Source organism: Delphinapterus leucas, chromosome 6 (genome assembly GCF_059928025.1).
Source record: "Delphinapterus leucas isolate spDelLeu-1000000601 "Yukka" chromosome 6, BTC_Dleu_Yukka2, whole genome shotgun sequence".
NCBI lineage: Eukaryota > Metazoa > Chordata > Mammalia > Artiodactyla > Monodontidae > Delphinapterus > Delphinapterus leucas.
In genome coordinates this window covers 120547707-120563193 of record NC_143134.1, presented here as the reverse complement: position 1 = coordinate 120563193, position 15487 = coordinate 120547707, and the positions used below count along the sequence as shown (strand labels likewise).

At 43.0% G+C, this 15487-nt stretch overlaps 1 protein-coding gene across 6 annotated transcripts in view; it reads left to right on the top strand.

Annotated features, from left to right (window-relative positions):
• Positions 1-15487, top strand: part of MED27 (mediator complex subunit 27) — a 199251-nt gene that overhangs the window by 53979 nt on the left and 129785 nt on the right. For all 6 annotated transcript variants that reach the window (XR_016393674.1, XR_016393673.1, XR_016393672.1 and 3 more), the window contains one exon: positions 11400-11530. Coding sequence is in view for 3 of the 6 variants with exons in the window: in XM_089913921.1 (XP_089770047.1) it covers positions 11400-11530 (131 nt within the window). In the remaining 3 variants the exon portion in view is untranslated. The remainder of the gene's footprint in view (positions 1-11399; positions 11531-15487) is intronic.

The following is a 15487-nucleotide window of genomic DNA, read 5'->3' as shown; positions in this document are numbered from 1 at the left end:
GTGCTCTTAGCTGCTCGTACGGAGCGTGCATTCTAGGCAGATCTTGACCCTCTAAAAGCAGAGAACATTTCTTTTTATATCCATCCGTGTCTAGCCCTGTGCCCTGCACCTGTCAAGCCATCCCATTCCCAGCAAACATTTATGGAACATCATGTAGAGCCCTCTGCTAGGCCTGTGGGGCTTGTCAAATGGTACGAGACAGTCTGGCAAAGACAGATACACAGAAAACCATTCTCTAGTGGCCAGCCCTGTAAAAGGGGCTTCAGAAAGACTTCTGGACTGGCTTGAACTAGCTTCAGCTCTTCTCAGCTGCTACCTGCCAGGTACTTAAGGGGACAGGTGGTGTATTTATTTGAGTATTGTGTAACCAAAGGAAGCATGGGCTGTGGCGCACCAGTTGCCTACTATTTTCCCTTCTCTGGTCCAAAAGGAGGCCTGCTTCTCACCTCTGGATGGATGTGGCTGGTGATAGACGTGTTGTCACTGTTCCTTCTTGGACATTCCCAGCTGCCTTCCGCTGTCCCCATTTTGTATGCGTGACTTGTTCTTTACAGCACAATTTGGGGTTTGCGTAGGGCTGCCAAGCATCATAGAAGTAAGTAACTTGCACATCAGAGCAGCCCTTTTTGTGTCAGGGGCTCAGCTCTCTTATGGTCCTGCCAAACTCTGTGCACTCCCCTCACCCAGATCCACCCAGAAACAGGCCTGTTTTTCTTCACTGGTCCATCTCCTCTAAGGTTTTTTCATCAGAGGCAAGGCCTTCCAGTTATTGGCTTAGTCACCTCTCACACTCAGTCTAATTGTTAATGGCTCAGCAGCCTCAGCTGAGTAATAATAATCATAGTTAACATTTCTTGAGGGTGTATTTTGTGCCAGCCACTTTGCTCAGTGCCTTCGTGTACTTAATTCTCACTAACTCCAAGAAGCTGACTGTGGTTTTGCTCCGTGAAACCCCAGATCGTTTCTAGGGTCATCAGGTGGTATCGAGTAGCAGTATTATCTCCAGTAATAGAAGAGGACTGAGGCTCCGGAAGGTTGAACAACTCACCCAGGCTCACGGGTGGTTAAGTCGAGGCTCATGGTTTATATCCGCATAGTTGACTACATACCTACACTCTTAATTAGATTAAGATCAGTAGAAGTCGTACCTCAGTCCTGTTGATCAGTAGAAATTCCACACTGACCTGTTGTTCATTTTAAACCGAAAACATACCCGTTTTATCCTGTGCAGACATTCACAGTCAGAACTTAAACCAACAAAAAAACCTTCAACAGTCCGGTAAGGAAGGAAACAAGTACAGTCGGCTCTTTGTATCCGTGGGTTCCGCATCCTCGGTTTCAACCAACTGCAGAGCGAAAATATTTGGGAAGGGAATTCCAGAAAGCGCCAAAAAGCAAGAGTTGAATTTGCCACTCACTGGCAACTATGCACGTAGCATCTACATTGTTTTTATTTACGTAGCATTTACATTGTATTAGGTATTATAAGTAATCTAGAGATGGCTTAAAAGTATACGGGAGGATGTGCGTAGGTTATATGCAAACACTGCACCATTTATATAAGGGACTTGAGCATCTACAGAGTTGGGCATCCACGGCAGGTTCTGGAACCAGTCCCCCGTGGATACCTGGGGAAGACTGTACTCTGGGAGTCTGGAGAGAGACTTTGATCTTCCAGTGCTGAATACTTTGTTAGCTGCCTAAGAAATACTCTGTAACTTGCTTGTTTAATGCATCAAGGTTGAGCCAAGTTTCTGGGCATTTAGGTGGTTCGTAGCTTTAAGAACCACTCTCCATGGTGTACTAGAAGGAGCTTCCCAGCTGATCCTCTGGGTCGCCTTTCGTGGCGAGTGCTTACAGCGTTTCCCTAGGCCCCATACAGTTGTCCTGGGTTTTATGGAGAGTTTTACACAGAGTTGGCTGTGAGGCATCACCAGCGTGATGGATCCTTTTCCTCATTTGTACAGGAGAAACCAAGTTGGGGCTCCTTCTCCGCATACCTAACTCATTCAGAACAGCGGGGATGGGGGCGTACTTTTTCCTTTTTTCCATTACACTTACCAGTTTATTATCTGACATGTTTAGGATGACAGTATTTGATTAAAAGGTGATATACTCTTAATCAGCTTTGTGAAAATTCGGTCATTCTCGGCATTGTTGGAAGAGGCGAATTTTGGGGCATAGTCACTTCTGATAATCACAAGACCAACTCTGTCTGTTCCCCGGGCGATGGGCCCTGGGCTTACATCTTCTGCACGTACCATATCACTTAATTTCTATGACTGACCTTCCGTTTCTTTATCTGTAAAAGGAGGCTGCGATACCTCTCTCCATGGGGTTGTTGTGAGATAAGGAGAAGGCACTTTTGAAGTCTGCCTTAGGGAGTGTGCTCAGTCAACAAGAGAACAGCTTTGTCCTTGCGAGAGAAATCTTTTTTTTTTTTTTTTTTCCCCATATTGGGCTGGTGGAGAAACAGGCTCAGAGCGAAGAGGAAACACCCAGAAATGCCCGGAATAACTCGTACTTGAGCTGAGGTTTGAACTCGGGGCTGTCTGACTACAAAGCTCATCCTCCTGGTACCCAGGGGACCACACGGCCTCTGGAGTTGCAGCCTTTGCTGCCAAAGCACAAAGGAAAGCACTTGCCTCCTTGGACTTACTGCCCCCAAGCCACCAGGCCTTATTCCTCCTATTCCCGAAGGGAAAAGGCAGTTGTTAAAAATGATCAATAAGAAAAGTGTCTTCCTGAACGTTTTCTTCTATTTCCTGATTCCTGCTCTCACAGGCCTCTGACCTGCGCTGCTGGCCTTTTGCTTCCACTCCTGTTATTTTCAGCTTGTCTGGCTGACATCATAGTTACGTATCTTTTAAAGTCAGTGATCGTATGGCTGTTTCCCATTCTAATTGCTTCTGAGTTTTCTCTGTGCTGCCTTTCCCTCTTCCCCGCCTCCTTGCTTCATTTCCTGAGTAAGCAAGGGCTGGGGCTGAGGCTGATCAGATCCCTGATTTGGAGCCAGTTGGCTCCCAGCTGACGATGTTTATGATGTTTATGGAAGGAAGAAGAAGAAGCCGATGGGGGCTGCTTTTGATGGTAATGAAAATGATGCTTAAAGCAGAGCTCAGCATTTCAGGACATTAGAAGAAGGGAGAGTTAAACTGTCCGACTAGATCTGAACTGACTGACGATGAGCACATAGGAATCATTTTCACTACCCACAAAAGAAGTGTGTAATAATCGAACCATAATTTTAAATTGGTCAGATCGGTAATTTTTTAAAAATCATGTTTACTGGTTTCTCGACTGAAATCTTTTCAGTGATAAGTCAGCAAATGACTAATGCTTAGAATTCAGTGTCTAGAATTGAGGTATGGAAGTGTCCGGTGGTTGTCATTTTACTCATTTCTCGGTTGAAAAACCTCTGTTTTCTTTGGGAGGAAGAGAAGGAAAGAAGTATCCAGGGACACACCTATTATATGGGAATATTCACTTCTTCCTCCAGGCCTCACCTATGAATGTTTGGGAAGAATAACAAAGTAGTGTGTAGTGTGTGTCGACAAACATCTGTTACTCGCTAGACCTCTAGCATTGCACTAGATTTCAACTAACAACCAAGCATCAGACATCACAGAGAGCCCTTTCCCTTCTTTAACTGCCTTAAGTAGAGACTTCTGGTGACTGATAAAACGTTTGTGTTTCAAAAATATATTTAAATTTCATCAGTGCAAGTTTAGACTGCATTTTCATAGAGAAATACAACATCATAGAATTTCAGTGTTAGAAGGCACCTTAGACATCCTTCTAGCCTTCCATTTTAGACTTTTGATCCAGGCCCTAGGTATGCAATAGAAAACTAGTATTTGGCATTTCTGGTGGAAATGTAAAGCTAATTCTGGGGCGTGTCATTCTTCCCTGCTACTTCTGTCTTTGGTCAGTGATAGAGAAAGGTCAAGGACACATTTTGTTTTTGTTGGATATAGTATAGTATAGTGTGTAAATGGATAATGATTCTGGGGTGGTTCAGGCTTAGTTGGAGACAAGGACATGATGGCCCATCTGGCATGGACTGCTTCCTCTAATACGAATGCAGGTGAGCAGGATTGCCCCCATGTTGTCCCTCTTCAGAGGATGTGTGCTCATTGTCGCCATCGTTTACTAGCCTGTTAGAACGCTCTCATTAGTGCATCGTCAGGTTCTGCCTTGATCCCATTTGCATATCCTGCCTTCACCTTCTTCAGTGGCCCGGTGGTCCCCCAACATGATTTTTATGACCCTGTGCATTGCTCTCCGGGACCACGCAGGGTAAACAGGTTGAAAGCCTGGTATGAAAGGCAGGGTGGTTAACAGGAGATGGGGCAACACCAGTTTTTGTGTACCCTTGTCTGTCTGTTAGGGTCTCTTTTTCGCTTTCTTTTCTCTGCTTTCTCTCTGCCTCTACAAATAGTCCCTACGATGGCTGTTTCCTCCGTTTTTAGCCACATTCACAGTTTGCTTTTCGTTGGGTCTGTTTAGATATATGAGTGATATAACTGTTCCGGCTGATTGACATCCTTGAAGTATGATAACATGCATGCAGCTGTAGTGTAAACAGGGGCAGTTGTGGAGAAAGGCCTGTTAATAAAGGTGTGAGTTTTGGAACACTCCAGAGGAGCAAAATTCTAAACAACTCTAAACACCACAGATATTTAAGAAAGAAAAAGGCTGCTCTCCATGCTCTCTGTTTACTTCTTTGACAGTTTTGAAGTTTGGACATTTGAGGAAACCCAAATGGCGTTTAGCATGGAAATGATGCCACAGTTGAGCAGAAGCACAGCCCTGACTTGGTGTCCTGCTTTCATGGTAATTGAAAGGCCTGAAACCCAGCTTCCCAGTAGAGAACAAATAGGCAAATAAATTGGAGGCTTCCTTATGGTTTATTGATGCTGTTTTGCCCAAGTAAAAAAAAAAAACCATTTACCCATAAAAGCTCAAATCTAAGGTTGTTTTTTCTTTCTTTCTTTTTCATATTGGCTATATGAAAGAAGCAGTAGGAGATAAAATGAGAAAAGAAGCTAATATCATTATCCGATATTTAGATAAAAACCCGCGCAAAACAATTAGATTTATGGTATTTTTCTGTAGTTGTTTTCCTTGGCACAGATAATACCAGGCAACCTTGCTTCTTTCTTTCCTTAGAATTATGTTCCAAAGAAGAAACAGAGCTTTATTGTAATACATGGTTCTTTCTCATTAGCTGGAAACAAAACACATTTTAATAATGAGGGGCAAAGGTTTTTGCTACTCGAAATGGTGACGAAGTGTTCCTAGTTCTGCACAAATATTGGTTTTAGTTGAAAGCTTAATGGTTTAGGAGAAATATGACTGTATGAAAATCTCACCTTAGCCTCCCCCACCCTCCCAGCGCCACATACACACATGCCAGCTTCATGGCGTGTGGCTTGATCCAGGTGTTTGTGGCATGAACTGATCCCGGTGTCAAATGTCCCTAGACTGGGGCCGTGAGCTTGGCGTGCACTCTTGCATCTTGGGAAGATTGTCAGCGCACTTATGCCAACCAGCTCTGGTTGTTATGGTCAGTGATGTGCAGGGGAAGTGGTCCTACGTGGATAGTACCCTTGCCTCTTACTACCATGATGTATGACACAAATTCTCAAAGATGATCCCTCAGTAAAAGCAGATAGTATACATGTGGATTCTCCTGGACAATAAGGTAATTTATGAAAACCCATGAAGCACCAGCACGGTTGCCCCATCAGACGATATCAGGGCTGCTAGGAAGGTCGGACGTGTTACTGCTGAGTCTAGAATTTAAGTTTTCCGACAATATTGAGGTTTCTATGGTTTCTTGGTTTCTTTTCACCAAAGTTTTTCATGCCGGATGATACTAAAACCTTAAAATGATAGCATTTAGAACTTCCCCAAACTCCCCACCTTAGACATGACTGGAGTCAGTAGGAGGGAAAAACGTGGCATCTCAGCGCCTGCAAGAGGTCAGAGCGAACAGAGCAGACAAGAGCCGGGGAACGCCAGTGACGCTCCGCTCCCGCTCCCTTAGCGCTAGTTCCCGCCTGCCCGAGAAGAAGACCTGTGTGTCATTGCCGAAGCAGAGATGACACACGCCAGGTCCTCCGGTTAGAAAGATGCAGCACACTTAAAACCAGAGGAAGAAGATACGTAAGGTGGCCCTTGAATGGCCTTTTTCCCTCTTGTGATATGTGTGACCTCTTTAAGGTCAGAGTCTCCTCTCCCGTAAAGTGGGGGTGGGGTGGGGGGAGGGGAGGCTTCACTAAGACTCCTCTCTGACATGAGAATTCTATGATTTGAAGTAATCCGAGTGCAGTCCCCATGGATGCCTTTTCCTGAACTCAAGCCTGCGGAGAGGTTCAGACATGCCCGCTCTTTTAGCAATTAGAGTAAGAGGGAGAAAGGATTCCTTCAGGGCTCTGTCACAACAGTGAGCACCTGCAAAGCTGTGTGTTTGCTTTTGTAAGAGACCAGCCTTAAGAGGACTGTCTGATGGAGTCGTTCTGTTCTCCAGATTGGCTCCAGTGACAGGCCAGGGCAGTTTCACCAATCTGCCAGTCCACTTACGAGCTGACAAATTCATTAGCATCACCTGTACGTCACGCGCTACCCTGCAGGTTGCAGAGAACGCAGGCTAATCAGTGACAAGGCTGTGTCCTCCAGATGTGTGTCCCTCGTGGCCAGCTTCACTCCTGCACCAAGAAAGAACACCAGGCTGCTCTACCTGCTGCCAAATCCCAGTGACAGAGAGGAGCTCTGCTGGGAGAAGGGAGCTGCCCGAGGGGGACTGGAGGAGGCCCAGGGGCCCGGCTCTAAGCCAGCCAGAATTTATTATGACTTACTTCTAGCTCATTCTTCATCCAAAGGGTTTAGTTACTGGAAGTACCGATGTGTCTTCCTAGTGTTCTTAGAAACGTATATGTAATTCTGTGTAAAGTGATTTTTAGAAATAAAGTGAAATGCCTTAAGGTTCGGAGGAGTCTTGCTGCCGTTGTTGGTGAACTTGCCCCCACCCTTAAAGAAGCCTTTGGTGAGTCTTTGAAAACAACATAATGGTTTTCAGAGTAGGAAGAATCAAACCTTCATTGATCTGGCTTATAAATTTTGAGATTTTTGAATGTCAGTTTTCTTAAAGTGGGATTCAGGCCATATGGCATGGGTAGGATAGTGTTGCTTATGAATAGATGCTGTACCATGGACCCCTGGGAGGTTCCAGGAAACACTATAGCTTTTAAGTACTAGGCCTAATTGAACACCACTGGCTTAATTAGTATATTGAATGTAATCAGTATGATGAACTTCCTTCTATTTTCTTCTCAAACTTCTGTCCATTGCAGAACACGTCCTTTATCTATTTGGAGCAGGTAGAGCATTCAGAACAACATGGAAGACGTGAAACAAGTTGGAGAACTAAGCAGGGGGATCATTGCTCATCTGATTTTCTGAACCCGAGATTTAAGTCAGAAACTTTGCATTTGAGTCCTATTTTTTAAAATAATTTCCTTTCATGTCATCTCCTTCCAGTACATTTTGTTACTTGTGATTTGAAGCTTATTAAAGCTAATTGGATTTGGACTTTTTTAAAAGCAGTAAAGACTTAGGCTATCCAGAGGAAAAGGGTTTGCTGTTGTATGAAATTGTAGGGACATTACTTCAACACTTTGTGGTGAAGTCAAATACCCATGTAACTTCTTTAGGAACCTAGAGGAATCAAACCTTAGAGCTAGGTGGATCCTTGGAGAAAACATAACGCATGTTTTGCAGAGAGGGGAGTGAGATGTGTAAGACCGCACAGCTCTTGTTAGTAGCAGAGTTCAGTAGCACATTTTCAAAGAGAATGCTTGTTATAGAGGCTCTTAGTCTGTACATTAGAGTTTACCAGGACCCTACCTGGTGACATTCAACACTTGTGCATGTTTAATATTACTAAAACAGCATTACTTTAAGAAATATGCAGTAAATCAAGGTTTTCCTAATTCAAAATGGTGTTTCCCTCAGATCATTATGAGTTGTTGAAAATATCTCAGGCATAGAGCTAATTAGTAGACATAATTGATTAGAAAGGGCTTTAGGTTGAGAACTGACAGAAAAATCCGAGGTTAGTCATAGAAAATAGAAGTTTGACATTAATGGATAGCAAAATAGGAACGGAGAGAAATGTTCTCAAAATCCAGAGAGCGTGGAAATAGCTGCTACTGCGGAGCAGCCACTTACCAGGAAATAAAGAGCCCTCACCGCAGCTGACCACATGAACGCTCCCATTCCCCGCAGCTGTGAGATGTGAAAGTTAAAAGAATGGACTGCTTTATTTCTCTCCCTCTTTCATTTTATTCTTGCTGATTAATGGAGAAATGATCTTGGATAGAAAAATCACATTATAACTATGATAAGTTAGTTGCCTTTTGAGATAGAGTTGTTCCCAAGGCACATATGTTTACTGAAATATATATTTTATAGAAAATATTACAGAGCCTGTAACTGAAAACTTATGGCAGTATTTTGGGGAGTGATATGTTCTTAATGTTAATTTGTAGATTAGCTCTGAACTCCCTTCTGCTGTTCTAGAACCATTGTCTGAGTGAACATTTTCCAAGAGTCTTTTCAAATCTAAACTGTGTTTCATGGAATGGAGTATTTAGTGCCTAAATAATGTATAAATCCAGTTGGACAGGAGCTGCCTGTCAGTTTTATTAACTTTGACCTTTTCTCCCATTATAAAGATGGTTCGGTAAATATTTAATGGGCTCCTTATAGACCTTGACAGTCGGAGCTGTGTTCCTGGAAACTGAGAAGCGTATATATGGTGAACAAATGTTGCTTAATCAGTGTGAGTCAGCTTTCAAAGGCAGGTTTCGTTTTGGGGGAAGAAAAGTCCTTCCATCTTCATGTGCTCTTAGGGGTGTGGTGTACATTAAGAGCATCCAAGATGGTAGAAGTTTCAAAGGAACCCTTTGAAAGACAGCAGCTAGCATGCGTTTCTGCTGTTTTGGGTTTGTTTGTTTGGGCAAATGATGCCAGGTGGGCAAAATCACCGTGCTGCTCTGCGTGGTTAGCAGGACTCGTCCACTCAAAAGAGTCAGCAGGGCTGGAGTGGCTGAGCTTGCATGGACCCCAATAAGATACAAAGAAGAAGGAGAGCCAAAAGGAGAGACGATTCCTTGAGTCAGGAGGGGACCCCTGCCAAGCTGTCTTTCCCTTTAATTCCATAAAGCTCCATGCATATTGCACTCATTGCAAATTCTGGTGGGGAGGATCGAAACCCAAGTAGCTGACATTTTGAAACATCGTCTTTCAAACTCGTACTGTCCCTTGCTTCCATCGATTTCCCGTTTAAGAAATCTGTAGCAGAAAAACAAATTTGAGCAAAATTCATTGGTCTGCGATGAGTTGTTAGAGCCAAATTATGCCCCCCCCCCTTTCCGCCCCGAGAAGAGCTCCGTTCTTATTATCAATGTGATGTATCTTTGTCTTGTATTGTGCAGCCATAAGGCTCCCACAGCAAATCGACCAAGTAAATCAAGAGCCTGTTAAAAAGCAATATGGATGCTCCAAACACAGACACTTCAGTGTTACTGGGTCACTGGATATCTTCATTTTTATAGCCACTTTCAAGAAGCAGATCATTTCAGTTGGTTTTGTTTTCTTCCACTCTGTATTTGTGTGCAGCCCAGTGGCTTTAGGTGAGGCCATTTATTTTTCAGAACGTTATTACCCTTTGTATCCAGGGCCCGGCCCCTTTTGTATGGTGGTCACCAGTTTCATTACCATGAGCTGTAATGTAGCTGACTCTGCAAAGGAAATGTATGCCTTGGAAGAGCATTTTGAAAAGAAATTGATTCAGAGCTTCAGAATGAATTACTATTTGTATATTAGTTAATTCTAAATAAACGTTTGAAAGACCTTGCTTAATGTGAGAAGGGAGGAAGAAACATACTGGGTGTTATAAATGGCCTCAGTCTAAATTCTTAGCTTGGCATTTTCACATCTGAATGTTTTATTCACATCTGTTGAAAATTGGGATACCTTTCAAGGATAATTCTATTATAGAGACGAATGACAGCTCTTAAGATCTAAAATACAAAAGTATGGGATTTAAAAAGGAAGATGGGAGTCATGGTCACATGTCAAATTGGATATCAGCTTCATTTGGCAATGAGTGAGGGTGATGGGTTGTATTTTAAATTGAAAGATCCTCATGATCGGAGTTGGGGGCAAGGGAGATTGACTGCATTGGGGCGCAAGGGAACTTTCTGCAGCGATGGAGATTTTCTGTATCTTGATTGGGGTGGCAGTGTCCCAGGTATACGTTGTCAGAACATCACACTGTACACCTAAAACGTGTGCATTTTATTTTATGTAAATTATAACTCAATAAAGAAGATTTTTTTGAAAAGTCCTGTTTGTTTTAGAATTAGGCAGTATTATTTCTCTTTTCCAATAGAGAAATCAAAGTCTAGAAAAGTAAGATGATCTGTCCTAAGTAACCTCGAAGCTCAGCAGTTTGTCGTGAACAAAGCAAAGGATGCTGGCTCTCAGCCCATTTAAAGTCTACTGCTTCCTTACCCCAGTTGTACTGTTCCAGTTGCGTGTACATGGAGTGGAATTAACTTCTCCAACCAGTTCTGTTCAGTGAACCTATATCCATTTGTATACGTTATCGTAAGATACATTCATGAGCTTATTCTTGTGATTGATACTTGTACCTATTAATCACGGGAAACAGCAGCCCAGCCGTAGGTTTGAATCTGTTTATGATAAGCCTGTTGTGCTCCTGGTTTACTGCAGTGGACCATGGGTTATGTGCTTTTTATTATAAGCAAGACATGATGGCAGCAGGAGTTCCCAGAACTAATTTGTCTTTAAGGAAGCCCACTGGCTCCTCTTGTAAAAAATGACATAAGCTTTAAAACCATTTACATAAAGCATATATGAATAGCAGTGAAAAATAAAGTAAAAAATTATCCCAATTCTACTATTTAGAAATACACTGTTAACATTTTAGAGAACATGTTTTTAAGTGTCTCTCTGTTTACAGTGTAACCTGTTTGGTTTTTTTTTTTAATTCAACAAAATGGTGTTTTAAAGTTCTCTACGTATTTTACCCAATTTCCCAGTTCTTGTTGGGCATTTAGATTGTTTCCAGTTCTTTATCATTTTGTAATGCCATGATGAACACCTTATTCATGTTTCTTTTCCTATTTGTCTGATTATCTCCTTATAAATACATTCCTTGAAGCAAAATGTTAGCAGCTGTATTTGAAGTTATTAAAACTGTTCTGAGCCGGTAAGATGTATCAGGTCTTGATAGTGTAACACCCCTTGTCTGGCTTTTACCAAATGTTATTTTTCTTCCCCTTTTGTTTGGATTTTCTCTGCAGTTGCAGTACCACGCAGGTCTGGCATCTGGCCTTTTGAATCAACAGTCGTTGAAACGTTCTGCTAACCAGATGGGAGTATCTGCTAAACGTAGACCAAAGGCTCAACCCACGACTCTTGTCTTACCGCCTCAGTGAGTGATGGGTTTGAAAAACGTACTTTTGTCCTGGGTGAAGTCTGCTTTGTGCTTGTTTTTAGCTAATGGAAACTTGTTTTTTGCAAAGTCATTTCTTTCTTTTAAAAAGGTATCTGTTAAGATTAGAAACCAAACATGTAGGTAATCTATTTTGCCTAGGTCTTAAAAGAAGCAGTTATAATGCACTTCATAGTTTACACGGTTTGTGTGTGACTCTAGGACTTCAGGATCCCTGAGAGCTTATTCTTTGTTTCCTTGTCACATTCCCAGAGTTGGCAGAGCATAAGGGCAGTAGTTCTCCTTATCTTACAAATGACACAGCTGAGGAGCACATTTTGATAAGCTGCAGGCCATCTAGGGAATCTGGTAGGGCTGGGATTAGAATCAGTGCTAGGCCCACTTATTCTTTTTTAAAATAGTAATGTATGTGCTCTTCCTTTTCCCAGTAGGAGAGATAGCAGACACTGTAAAGTGTACAGATCACTGGTTGTTCACATGTGTATACCTCCGTGTAGCTTCACCCAGATCAAGCCACGTGGCCACCACTTCCAGAACCCCCACGAGGGCTCTTCTCGTGTTCCCAGCGCCGCCTCCCTCCCTAAGTTTAACAGCTATTCTGACTTCCTTGAACAATTGATTTTGCCTGTTCTTGAAATTCATATAAATGGAATCACACAATATGTACTCTTTTATATCAACTGTCTTCACCCAACTCAGTATCTGTTAGATTCATCCAGGTTGCTTGCTCTTTTTTGGTGCTGTGTAGTATTCCTTCGAGTATGCCACAATTATTCCACCCATTGGATTGTTCTTTACTAGAAGCCCCAGTAGATGAAGGCCAAGGCTCAGTCAGTGATGTGGAGTCAGAAATTGAAGCACACCAGTCTTTGCCAGTAGCTTTTCTATCCACGTGCACACTCCCCTGAAAGGGGCACTACTCCCCAAAGCTCGACTTGGTCTTTAAACACATTGCCCAGCCCAACCCACCCTCCTGTTGTACCCTCTTTTGCTTACATCCTCAGTTACAAACTACATTTTAAAATTTCCAGTCCAGAGGAGTGTTTGCAGGGGAGATTCGGTTGTTTGCCTTTACACAGGATCTCATTTATTTTCTGTTTGGTTAGCAACTGTTTATTATGCCTGCTCTCTGCCACGCACTGCCCTAGGCTCTGGGGATACAATCATGAGCAAGACAGACGTGGTCCCATCTTCCTGAAGCTTTTGGTTTAACTGGGGGGAAAAGACAAAAAACAAGTACCCCTAAACAAATTAATAAATTAATACAACGATTTCTGGTTATGATTAGTACTTAGGAAGGGAACACATCGGGTGGTAAGGAGGGGAGACTGCTTAAAACGGGTGGTCAGAGAAGGCCTCTCCAAGGAGATGACATGAGGGGGAGACCCGGAGAACGAGGAGGAGAAGGGCCATTCAGGAGCTGGGAGATTGCAGGGGTTGGCTCTGGGGATCTTTGCTCTCACCAGTGGACACCCACAGCCCACCATTCCTATGACTTTCAGGTTTTCTTCACAGTTAACGTTTGCTTCCAGGACGGGATGAACATAACGAGCCAGCCTCCAACCAGTTATTTTTTGTCTGCTGCATGCACAGGTGCCATCCTTTCCAGAGACTACAGGGATCAGTTTCTTTGAGCGATGCAGGATAGAGAGAGTTTTCACCATTTGGCAGGAAGCTTCTTCTGTCTGATGCTTCTCATGTGTTGATTTGGTGGTTCTGCACATCTCAACTTTCGGCTCTCAAAAGTCTAACGGGCCCTTATAACTTGTCATCTTCTCTGCTTGGATTGTCTACTGAGGCAAGATGCTTGGCGAGCAGTGAAAGACTTTCTAATGGTCCCGCAAGACTGGAGCCAAAAGTGTTTGTTGCTAACTCTCTCTTGACAAAAGTCAGTTCTTAGTCCATCTGTTCACCATTTGTTAATTTGCATTGGCTTGAAACCTGTTTACAGGTGACATGCTATTATGAGGACACTTAGAAACTATTTTAAGCACCAAGGCAATCAACAGACTCTGTTCACATGCCAAAAAAAAAAAAAGAAAAGAAAACAACTGGTGTTCACAACTGTCATTGTAAATTTATAATAAATCACTCAAAATACTTAGTTTCAAAGAGAAAAGTGGTTACTGCGTCCTAAGGATACAACGTTGAAATGATTTCCTTTACTTAGTAGACTCTTTCCTGTGAAAATTGACTGCTGCCTTTTCACATCATTGAGCTTTGTGGACTCACATTATCCTGGAATCCCTTTGTAAAGTGACTATCCAGTAGGCAGGATCTACAGCTAAAGGACATTCTGTTCACTTTTATTGAGCACCTACTATGTGCCACTTATAGTGTTAGATGTCCAGAATAGAGACACCAGCAATTCATAGCTGCTGGCCTAATTGGATCATATATATATTTTTTAGACTAAAAAATAGGACACCAGTAATATATACATATTGTACATTTTGAAAAGACCAAAGGTATTAAAAATGGGAAAAAAAATAATACCATCACCCTGAGAAAGTTATTGTTAAAGTTTTGAGGGATATTGTTCTAGATTTTTTTCTATGCATTTGTAATATATAATTTTTAAAAACAAAAAACAACCTTCAAGAAGAATTGTAATATTGTTCTGTATCACATCCCAACGTTTGTTGAATGTAGTTCTTAGATTTTAAGGTAGTATAATTTGACCTGTGGAATACTTAAATTTGCTTGTTAATCAGCCATGTTGTGGTTTTATCTGTAGGACACGACTCATTACAGAATTTTTATTGTAAGTATGATATGACCATAAACTACCTTTGTCATTATGGAAATCCCTTGAACTCCCTTATAAAACAACACCCGAATCCTCCAGGGTTGCTACAGTAGTCATCTATTGCTACGTAAAAAGTTGCCCCCAAACTTAGTGGTTTAATAACAGTAAACATAATCGCCCATATTTTCTGTGGATCCTACCTGGGAATGGCTTGGCTGCATGGTTCTGGCTCAGAGCCTCTCATAACACTGCAGTCAGATGGCAGCCAGGACCACAGTCATCTGCAAGTTGGACCAGGGTTCAAAGGTCACTTCCAAGGTGGCTCACTGACATGGCAGGTAAGTTGGTGCCAGCTGTCGGTGGAAGACCTCAGTTCGTCCCCACGTGGGCCTGTCCACAGGGTGCCTGAGTGTCCTCTGGACTTAGGGGTGACTTCTTCCAGAGCAAGCCATCTAGAAGAAGGCGAGCCAGGCAGAGCCTATCCTTTTTATGGCCTCGCCTCAGAGGTATGTAGCATCAATTCCACCCTGTAGTGTGTTAGAAATGATTCACTACGTCTGACTGACATTCAAGGTCGGGGGCGGGGGGGGTGGGGGGAAGAGCCTCTCCCTTGTGAAGGAAGGAGTGTCAGAATTTGCAGACATGTTTCAGGGAATTCCCTGGCGGTCCAGTAGTTAGGACACGGAGCTTTCACTGCAGGGGCCTGGGTTCAATCCCCGGTCGGGGAAGGAAGACCCTGTAAGCCGCGGGGCGCAGCCAAAAAATTTAGAAAATTTAAAAGTAAAAAAGAATTTTCAGACATATTTTAAAAGCGCCCCAGTTGCCAATGAGGAGAGCCATTACACAGAGGGGAGAGTGGCGGAGCCTGTGAGCCCCATTGACTTACTTATTCAGCAAATATTTACTCGGGGCCTATAGGTGGTTGGTTCTGTGCTCCGTGCTGGGGATTTGGAGATGAATAAGATAGAATTTCGGCTTTCAGGACACTCTGAGTAGAAATAGAGGAACAAACAAGTAGCAGGGAGTCATAGTCGAGTGTGCCAAGTCCTAAGGAAGTGGTCCTAACGTGCCGGAGAAGGCCACAGGCAGGATGCTGAAAGAGATCCACTCAGGGAGGCCCAGCCAAACTTCACCCAATTTCTCCACTGCCAGCTGTGAAGGATGGAGGCTTTCCTTTATGGAGAGCT